At 38.1% G+C, this 10,095-nt stretch overlaps 2 protein-coding genes across 4 annotated transcripts in view; one reads left to right on the top strand and one right to left on the bottom strand.

The window, feature by feature from the left end:
* The window catches only part of appl1 (adaptor protein, phosphotyrosine interaction, PH domain and leucine zipper containing 1), a 15,831-nt gene extending 10,304 nt beyond the window's left edge, over positions 1–5,527 (bottom strand). Inside the window, exons 1-8 of the mRNA XM_007575722.2 lie at positions 5,319–5,527; positions 3,201–3,299; positions 3,064–3,123; positions 1,833–1,904; positions 1,668–1,755; positions 894–935; positions 493–551; positions 177–323 (exon numbers count right to left, since the gene is read on the bottom strand). Coding sequence (XP_007575784.1) covers positions 177–323; positions 493–551; positions 894–935; positions 1,668–1,755; positions 1,833–1,904; positions 3,064–3,123; positions 3,201–3,299; positions 5,319–5,372 — 621 coding nt within the window. The 5' untranslated portion in view covers positions 5,373–5,527. The remainder of the gene's footprint in view (positions 1–176; positions 324–492; positions 552–893; positions 936–1,667; positions 1,756–1,832; positions 1,905–3,063; positions 3,124–3,200; positions 3,300–5,318) is intronic.
* A 3,325-nt stretch (positions 5,528–8,852) lies between these two features.
* The window catches only part of il17rd (interleukin 17 receptor D), a 37,869-nt gene continuing 36,626 nt past the window's right edge, over positions 8,853–10,095 (top strand). For all 3 annotated transcript variants that reach the window (XM_007575720.2, XM_007575719.2, XM_007575718.2), the window contains exon 1: positions 8,853–9,029. In XM_007575720.2, coding sequence (XP_007575782.1) covers positions 8,916–9,029 — 114 coding nt within the window. In that variant the 5' untranslated portion in view covers positions 8,853–8,915. The remainder of the gene's footprint in view (positions 9,030–10,095) is intronic.

Genomic DNA, 10,095 nt, shown 5'->3' with positions numbered 1-10,095 from the left:
GTCTGTCTCTGTGCGTCTGTCTCTGTGCGTCTGTCTCTGTGCGTCTGTCTCTGTGCGTGTGTCTCTGTGCGTGTGTCTCTGTGTGTGTGTCTCTGTGTGTGTGTGTCTGTGTGTGTGTGTCTCTGTGTGTGTGTGTGTCTCTGTGTGTGTGTGTGTCTCTGTGTGTGTGTGTGTACCTGAGCCTGCATGTAGCCCAGTAGTGGCTCCAGCAGAGCCGTCTTCTTCTTGTACTGCAGTGTGTTCAGGGCGCAGAAGTAGTGCAACATGGTCTGGTGCTGCTTCTTGCGTGAGGTGTAGACGTCCTCCACCACCTCCGCTCTGACCTACGACGACAACAACAAAACTTTACCCTCTCATGGGGTTTCTCTCTGCAGCAAAACCAATTTGTTCCAGGAAAAAGAAAAGTAAAGACAGCTTTCTGGGAAAACTCTGGCTGGTCGTTAGGAGGAGATCAGATGGTAAAAATGTTACTTTTGGTTGAGATCTCGTTACCTTGTCATTGTCCCTCCTCTTCGACAGCCGGCTGTATCTGTTAATTGCCGTGTCATGATCTGCCAACAAAAGGAAATCAGTTTTTGTTATTTTCCATGCTGGAGTGCTTATAGAATTACTACTTTATTCTCCTAATATTACATCTTAATTCTTGTAAAAGTCTTAGCCTGGCCCTCAGAACTAACCTGAATTCAAAGCCCTAATAAACAGAAGCTATAAAACATGTTTGTCAAACAAGATGGCCGCCCTGGGCGTGCTGACATCACTCTGAAAGGGAGAAGATTTTTTTTTTAAATCTTCAAAGTCCAAAAATTTGATTAACCGATAAATGCTGAAACTCCTCTGACTTTGGAAAATACGATGGAAGGAAAAACTGATGAGTGGCAGCTTCCTTGTCTTACCGTCGCTGGCTATCTGGAAGACTTCTTTCAGCGTGAGGATCTCTGGAAAGACAAAAACACCAGGAAGGTAAGGAAATATCTTCGAAACGTCTATTTGTGCTGATCAGAAATGTTATCGACGTCAGCAGCACGTGTTGCATTTTATTACATTTTCTGTAATCTTTGTTTCTGTGCCAACTAGCTTGCTTAAAGCTGCGGTATGTAACTTTTTCGAAACAATGGAGTTGGCCTGAAAATTTGAACGAGCTTCGACAAGCTCCGCCCCCTCGCCCTCTGCTCTGCAGCAAGAAAAGAACCTAGAATACATTTAAAATGATTTACAGATTATATCTGTATAGAAATCAGGCTGGTATGTTTCACCAAAATATTCTGTATTTAGTTTGTTTTGATAAAATAATTGCTTTGTTTTGCTTCCTGTAATTTTCTTGTGTAATTATAAATAATGTGTGATTTTAATTTTGTTCAATTTTAGGTTGGGTCTACTGATGAAAATTAGCTCAATTTAGCCAACTTGGCCACGTTTACATTATATGATGTTAATTAATGTGTACTGTCCCTTGGCAAATAAATACATTTTAATTTGAGTTTTTGCATTTTTCATAATAAAAAGGATAACATTTCTGTGCCACGTGATTCATTTTAACTTCACAGTTGTTGCTCCCTTTGTAGAAAGTTTGGACACCCCAGTTATAAAGCCACCAGATGTGTGAGATGACGGTGAGTTCTGATTGGACGGTTCTGACTGGTTCTGATTGGACGGTTACGGTTTCCTACCCTTCAGGTCTCGCTCTTTGAACTGAGAGATGGGGAACATCATCGCATCGGCCAGCTGGGTGGACAGGACAGCGTGACAGGAACTCAGCTGGACAGAGACAGGGACACTGGACGTTAGGACACGCTCTGAGCCGCGGTCCCATCTGTCCCAGAACCGGGACTCACCTCATCAATGACCTTAGCAAACTGCTGCAGGGTGGAGCTCATCACCTCATCATCGCCCCCTAGAGGAAAACGCTGCAGCAGAAACACAGAATGCTGGGTTTGGCTAATAACGTCAGGCAGACATGCAGCTGAATTAACCAGCAGCATGTCTACATCGGTGCATTAAAACCATAGTAGATGGGAATAAAGAGTAAATTTCTGCCAAAAAAAAACAAAATTATCTCAGAAATTTTTCTGAAAAAAAAAAAAAAAAAAATTAAATTCAAAAACTCAAAAAAGTCAAAATCTTCTGACTTTTGAAACTCAGAAAATAAAAAAGTCAAGAATTTTAAAATTTACAAGCTCAAAAAATGTCAGAGTTTATTGTGGAAAATATGTGAAATTAACCTGAACAGTTCTGAGGTTTTTTTCTTGCGTATTTAAGACTTTTTGAGGTCAAGTTTGTCTGTTTTTTTCTAGAAGATTTCTGAGATTAATCTCAAAATTTCTTCATTTTTTGACAGAAATTTACTTCTCTTTTAAAATGACATCTACAAAAGTGTCAGATCATTATTTGAGGAGGGCAGCGCTCTTACATCCACCTATGAGTTGTTGTGAAGTGCTAGCAGCATGGTGTTGAAATGTGTAGCATAGCAGAGGAAACTAAATCAATCAATTAAAAAAGTAAATGATAAATCAATCGTAGGTGATGAGTGACAGCGGTAACAAAAACCTAATTAGCAAGGAGTCACATCACTGCTTGCATTCAAATTTGTATGTTTTGCATCCAGTGAAAACAAGGATGTTAAATAAACTGGACAATATGCTGGCAGCTTAGTGACATTTCCACAGTTGTGGTCTTGACCGGTCTTGTAAATCCAGTCCTCAATGTCCGAGACCGAAACCGGTCTGGAGTTCTACAACGCTGGCTTTATTCTGCTGCCTCTTTCTTACATTTCTGACTTCAAATGCTTCCTAAATTTTCACTCTGCATTTTCGCAGGAAATACAATTTTTTCTAGTTACGACTATATTTATATAACATTTTGTAGCCTGGCCCTGAAACTTCATTTGGGATGATCGCGATAAAAACTGCTTTTTGAAAATATTTTCTGTCTTTTATAAAATCATTTGTTTTAGAAAATGAAATGCATTAAAATAGGAAATCGGTTCAGGTATGAGAAAATCTGAGGTTTTATTTTGAAGCTGCGTTGCCCAGCCCTGCCAGACGTTTGCATTTTCCTGGTTTCTACCTGTTTGTCGTACTCTTTCAGCAGTCGGGAGGTCAGGTGTGTCGCTGCACTCAGTTCATTCTGCAACACAAACATGGATCCCTGTGATGTTGAGGCTCCAACAGAGTTAACGATGCATCACTCCTGCAGGTTTGTACCTGTGCATCATAAATCCTCTGCATGGCTTGATAGAGCTGTGTGCAGTAGTTGGAGATGGCGGCGGTGTCCTCCTCAAACACTCCCAGCAGGGAGCGCGTCTGCAGGCAGAAAGTAGAAAACGACAGGAGCAAGAAGGAAGTCAGCGTGACACACAGGATCTCAATGAGCGCTGACTGTGCAAATCCACACCCACATCTGCTAAACGTCCCCACAGCACTCAAGGTGTGTTTCCACGACATTTCATTCACACGTCGGTCTAGTTTTAATATCTCAGTTCCCTTAAAATAAAATAAAACTAACATAAAAGTAACTTTTCTGCAAAAAATCTTATTTTGTTTTAAGTCAGTAATTCCTTAATATTGATTAAAAGGTTCTAGTTTCATTCACAGATAATTTCACTTTTAACAAGACATTTCCCATGTAATCAGTCAAATAATACTAGGATAATATTAGAGACTTATTGACTTAAACAAAGCTTCCATGTCTTGCTGAAAAGCGACATATGAATTAGTTTCATCTTATTTCAAGTGCACTAAGATAAACTAGATCAAAAATTACTTGGCAAGATTTTCTGTTTTTGTAGTGCAGCATGCACAAATGTTTGTAGAAATGTCTCCTGTTGGTGAAATATTTCCAAATCTGGTTGATGTTTTGAGTAAAACATCTTTTGTTGCAAAGTTTCCTAAACCAGTTTGAATATTTTTTTAAAGCTCTGGTCAAACTGGTGAAGAAAACACAGATTTGTAATCCGCCTCTGTCACCAAGCTAGTTCTGGCTTACTCTCCGCACAGGTTGGACTCCTCCAGGGCTGCAACTAGTCACAGATCCAGTTTGTGTTGTCATGGAAAGGCGGTGGCTCTGTTGGCATCTCCAGGTCACAACCTCCTCCATATCTGAGGCCATGATGGTTCCCATAGATAAGAAGGTGGACTGCCCAGAACTTAAAGGGGCAGTACTGTGTAAAACAGACTTTTCTGAGCTTTGCATCATGTTCTAAAGTTATTCTCTCATCCAAAACATACCTGGAGTATTCCCTTGATTCTTTCATATCTGAGAAATACTGTAATCGGCATGGCAACCATTCAGCTGTCCAAAACACCTGGGTGGACCTAGCCCCGCCTTCAAGGAGCTGCAGTTTCCAAGCTTCAGAGGTACCAGCCTCACAAAGCAGAACTACTACTCAGCTCCTTCAGACTAGCCAGCAGCAATTAGCAAACACCTGAAGGAACTGCACATCTTCTGAACTTTACGAGCTGCTTCTCAGTGCAACGTTGGTAAAAAAAACGTTGTTAAAGGGTTAAGAGCGATGTTGTGGTGACTTCCTGGAGGCGTTGTTTCACAAAGACAAGGAATTTTTAAAGAGACAGAGGCCCAATTTCTAGGGATAAAATATCAATGTCATTTTTCTTATAGGTCATATTAAATATGTATAGCATTTTTATAAAAACTGAAGGTAACACAGAATATTGATTGTGCTATGACATGACACTCTCTGCCTGTAAAACAAACATTACTGTCCCTTTAAGTATATCAGTATTTTCTTCAAGTGGGAGTTTGATGGTTAAACTAGGAGCTCTTCCTGTACAGTAGTGTGAAAAGGAGCCGAGCAAGAAAACAACATTACAAAATAAACCCCAGATCCCATCTAACTATAAAGAATCGTTACATTTCATCTTTTCAGACTCGATGCATAACACTCTCAGGTACGACATTCTGCAGCCAACATGTGACGTCACAGCAGGTGTTTTGCCTCACATTTGCAGCAGGTAAGGGTTACAGTATCACTAAGCGGATTTCCATGCAAAAGTGACAGGAAGCCGCCGGATGTCACTGGTTTGTGACCAGTGGGTTGGCTGTCGTCACTGGGAATGATGTGGGATTGGCTAGGGAAACGGTCGCCTCTTCTGGCAGTTAGATTTCTGATTACCGAGACGTTTTACCGGCAACTGGTAATTTTATTGACAGGACAGCCCAGCGGAAACAGGGATCAACTGATCCATTCGGGTTACAGACTGTTACCATTGAGCTGGAGCACTCTGCTGGATGGTGACAAACACTCTTAGCCAAGCTAGCGGCTAACGAACGATTAGCGGTGGTCCGGGGGAAACAACAGTTACCTGCGGACTGTCCTCCAACGTCTCCTCCAATGGCAGCTTCTCTATTCCGGGCATAGCCGCGACTGGCGCTTCGGGTATCGGAGCGAATTGGCAAAGAAAACACACAACAAATCGGCCCGACAACTCCCACTCAAGATTTCTTGGTTCCACGAATTCACAACACCCCAAATGAGCTCCTCCCGGTTCACCCTGGCCCCGCCCACCGGAAGGATTGTGATTGGCTGGTACAGACTTCCGTGAATTTAATTGGCTTCTCGTTTAAATAGAAATAGGCGCCATTTTGGCTCAGAGTGGGCTTGTCACCTTATTGTTTGTGTCTCTAAAGATGGGAGCCACAATGGAGATCTCCGTTTGTGAAAGAAGAAAAACGGCTCTGCCAATTTCTTCCCTCATTTCGTACAGTCCTACTTCAAACAAACCGTTTCATACCCACGTACTTAACCATGTTATATATTTATTTTTCGCTATGGCGTTATCCTTAATGAAGACACATTATTATAACAGTTCTCTAATCTCCTATTCAGCAACAAAAACAGCATTTCAGAACCAATGTGCTTATTATTTGCTGAGACAGGTTTATGGACAAATCAAAGCTTAAACGCAAAGAAAAGATTGAATTTGTAGCATCAGATGGTAACCAAACAATTGTTAAAATCCTATATTTATTATTGCTGAAACCATCAAATCAAACTTATTAATATTCACATTCTCATATACATTTCAGATTTGTGCTCTGCTTTTAAATTCAAGCAAATATGGGAGCCTTCTGGTGATCTGGGGGTTGTAAGAAGTGACTTTGCCATTTTCTCAAAACTAATACACCACACTTAGATTTTAGTTCTGATCCCCTTTTGAAGTAGTTGACTCAAATATGACCCAATCAAGATAATCATACATGACCTCCCACTGTTATATTATTTATTCAAGTTATGCAGGTGCTGGTAAAAAAAATTTGAATATCATGAAAAAGTTTATTCAAATCAGTAATTCCATTCAAAATGTAAATTTTTTATATTATATTCATTCATTATATACAGACTGATATATTTCAAATGTTTATTTCTTTTAGTGTTGATTCTAACTAATGAAAACTCCAAATTCAGTATCTCAGAAAATTATAATATTGTGAAAAGGTTCAATATTGAAGACCCCTAGTTCCTCATTCTATTCAGCTGATTAACTCAAAACACCTGCAAATGCTTTTAAATTGTATCCCGGTCCAGTTCTGTAGTTACACAATCATGGGGATGACTGCTGACCTGACAGCTGTCCAAAAGACGACCATTGACACTTTGCACAAGGAGGTAAAGTCACAAAAGGTCGTTGCTAAAGAAGATGGCTGTGCACAGAGCTCCATGTTCAAACACATTCATAGAGAGGAAGAATAGGGAAAAAGTAGACAAGCGATCCGGGATAACCACACTCTGGAGGGGATTATGAAACAAAACCCATTCAAAAATGTTGGGGAAGATTCACAAAGAGAGACAGCAGCTGGAGTCAAGAACCACCATGAAAAAGTCTTCAGCAAGTCAAAAACACATTGCAACTGGTCAAGAAATCATGTAAACACTGTTTTACATGCCAGGATGCCTATAAATGCCATCCCAAAGCCATTTTAAAGACCACATCCTGAACGGCAAAAACAAAGATGTTTATTCATGACGTCATTCGTCATTGAACAAGCAGCATTCAGTGGCCTGCATAAGCCCATTTTTGCCATTCACAATACGTCTTAAAATGTTCTGGCGGGATTCTTGCGGTATTTTTATGACGTCCTAATGCTGTTTTTGTTATAACGTTTCAGACGTGTGATAAAAGTGGTGATTTGTGGCACTTTTGGTTTGACAAACCAGTTGGCGACCAAAAATAAATAAATAAATAAATAAATAAATAAATAACTACGTGAAATAGCAATAGGGGTGAAATTTCTATGAAAGGCCAATACTAATATTAAGAGGATTAAATTACATTGAATTGAGAAATTGTATTACTTCCTCCTAATGTCAGGTAAATTATAAATGATTTTTTTTTTGCTCGTGTAGTAAAATGGAAAAAGGAAGGGGTGAAATAGAAATGAGAAACTGACTTGATGTTAATTTTTCTAGTTGTATTAATTATGGAGGCATAATCGGCGGTACGAAACGTCCGTCCGTGCTCGGAGAGATTCAGGAATAAACATTGACCACCAGAGGGCGTAATTATGTAACTCCAAGAAAAGTCGAAATGTAAATTTAATTTAAGTCATTTATTATTTTTATTTAACGCCCCTTCTAAATAGTTTACTTTATTGTATTTTTGTAGGTTTGAATTCTACATAATTAGCCAGGAGGTTCTCCTTTTTCAAAAGAGATCTGATAAAAAAAAAAGTCCGCCTGTTTTATCACTATGATTATGAAGAAAGCAAAATTCACAATCAACATCTTCATGTTGTCAATTTTGATTTTCTGATTTTATGTTGGGGCATAAAATCAGATTTTATTTTATTTTTTTAAATATGGCAAAACAAACAACAACAAAAACTGAAAGATTACAAGAAGAGCACGATAACTTCTGATAAACATTTTGTTTAAGATCGCTAAATAAGGGCTCCACCTGTGTATGGCAGGTCAGTGTAGCATATAATTAAATCACGCGATAAGTGCTTGTCTCCTATTATATATGTCAAATATAAGCCGAAATAATTTGAGAACATAGTCGTGAAATTTGGAGAATGAAGCGGTAATTTTATGAGAACTCTAACAAGAAAAATATTCAAGTTTTTTTCTACTATATTGTAATATTGAGATGGCCTTCTGGAAAATTGCAGTTTTATTCTGCTAATGACTATATTCTCATAATTAAACAAATATTTTTGTATTCTACCTCTAGTATTCCATCATACAACTTGCAGAAGGGATAACTGAAGTAAAAGCTACTTTTTGAAAATATATTCTGTCATTTGTAATTTATTTTCTATAAAAGAAAGCAAGAAAAAAATCAGAAATCATATTTGGTATATGATTTCTGATGTGTAAACATACTAGAACAGTGCAAAGTACTTCCAGTGACAATACCTTTGTGTTTAAGTCCTAAATCATTATGATGGAGTACTGGGGTCACACTAAGAACGTAAAAAATAAGATTACGAGAATAAAGTCAGAATATTATGGGAATACCCTCAATTAAGGAAAAGAGTCGTAATACTAAGAAAATAAAGTTGAATTAATTTTCAAATGAAGTTGTAGTCTTATGAGAATAAAGTTCAAATATTATGATTTTATCTTCTTACAATATTGTGACTTTATACCCATATTATTTAAATTTTATTGTCATTATTTTGATTTTATTCTGATTTTATTCTCATAATACTACGACTTTATTCTCGTATTATTTCTACTTTACCTCGTAATATAACGTTTGTATCACTTTTTTGTCGTACATTTATCTTTATGGGCCTAATACTCCCTTGCTCTTGTTTGCTTACATATTAATGTGTGTCTATTATATGACAAGCTGTCCTGCCATACCGGCGTGGCTCGGCCCCAGCAGCCGTGTCAGTGTCTCCACGTAAAAACCTGGGGAGTCGGAGCTCAGAGTAGTTCAGGACCTGAGAGCGGAATGGCGGCTCCTCGGAGTTTCTTCTTCTCTGTCTGCGGGTTTTTTCTGCTTTGCGCCTCTGGATCCGGGACTTCAGGCTACAGGCGAGCAAACCAGGAGCGTTGCGGCTACAAGGTAAAAAACAAAACAAAACAAATATAAAATCACAACTTTTATATCTGTTTCGTAGCTTTTAGCATTCAGTGGTAGAAAGGTTTGTTTCGGGTCCGATGTAGAGAAGAGGGGGTCTCCCTACCTGTGCTGGGCTGCAGTTTTTCAACCCTTGGAAAGCAGACAAACTTCCTCGATGTGTTTCTCATAATAATGAAGTTTGGATGCATTTCAGACATACCAGCACTTAAACATTAGCTATTCCTTATAGTGATCTAAAATAAACCACCTGGTGTGTTAAAAATGTCTCAGCAATCTGTGTTTTTTTGATGGGTTTTAAAGTATTAAACTAGAACAGACTTAATTTTTCTTAAGTTGTTTTTTTGTCAGATTTTTCTGTTGGATATATATTGTCAAAAAACAGAAGCTTTTAGGTAGATTCAGTTTATCTTAAAACTCCTGTTCTGCTTTAATGCTTCTTGGAAAAAGAAACAAGTAGACCCCAGATTTTACATAAATAAAGACAAATAAACAAACAAACAAAGCTATCAGATGGTTGATGATGGGTTAAGACACAAACAGGAACAGCTGTTTTAAGTCTTTATCCATTTGGAATAATTTATTTTTAATGTGCTGTACACTCATTGCATACAGATTTGTTTATTATTATTATTAATATTTAGTTTGATTCCTTTTTTAACACCTGACTGTTTCAGGTATGAAATGTTTGGTTATGACCGCACATCAATTCCCAAGATAACTTTCTAGAATCTAGTATCTACGCCGCAGTGAGTAAACGTGATTTTACGTTTACATGTCAACAGCTAAGCTACAGAATTATTAATGGTTATATATGTAGGGAAAAAAATGCCTGTTTTAGAAATACTCAGTAAAATGTGGCTAAGCACCAATATCAGTGGAAGTGTAGTTTAAAAGGTTTTCAGATCCATGTCTAATTAAATTAAAATTTTATGACCAATTATCTCCAGTTTTTAAAATAAAACAAACAGAAAATATTTATGAATGAATATTAATAACTCTGTGTGTGTGTGTGTGTGTGTGTGTGTGTGTGTGTGTGTGTGTGTGTGTG

Source organism: Poecilia formosa, unplaced genomic scaffold, assembly GCF_000485575.1.
Source record: "Poecilia formosa unplaced genomic scaffold, Poecilia_formosa-5.1.2 Scaffold387, whole genome shotgun sequence".
In the NCBI taxonomy this organism is placed as follows: Eukaryota; Metazoa; Chordata; class Actinopteri; order Cyprinodontiformes; family Poeciliidae; genus Poecilia; species Poecilia formosa.
This window is presented reverse-complemented; position numbering and strand designations above follow the sequence as displayed.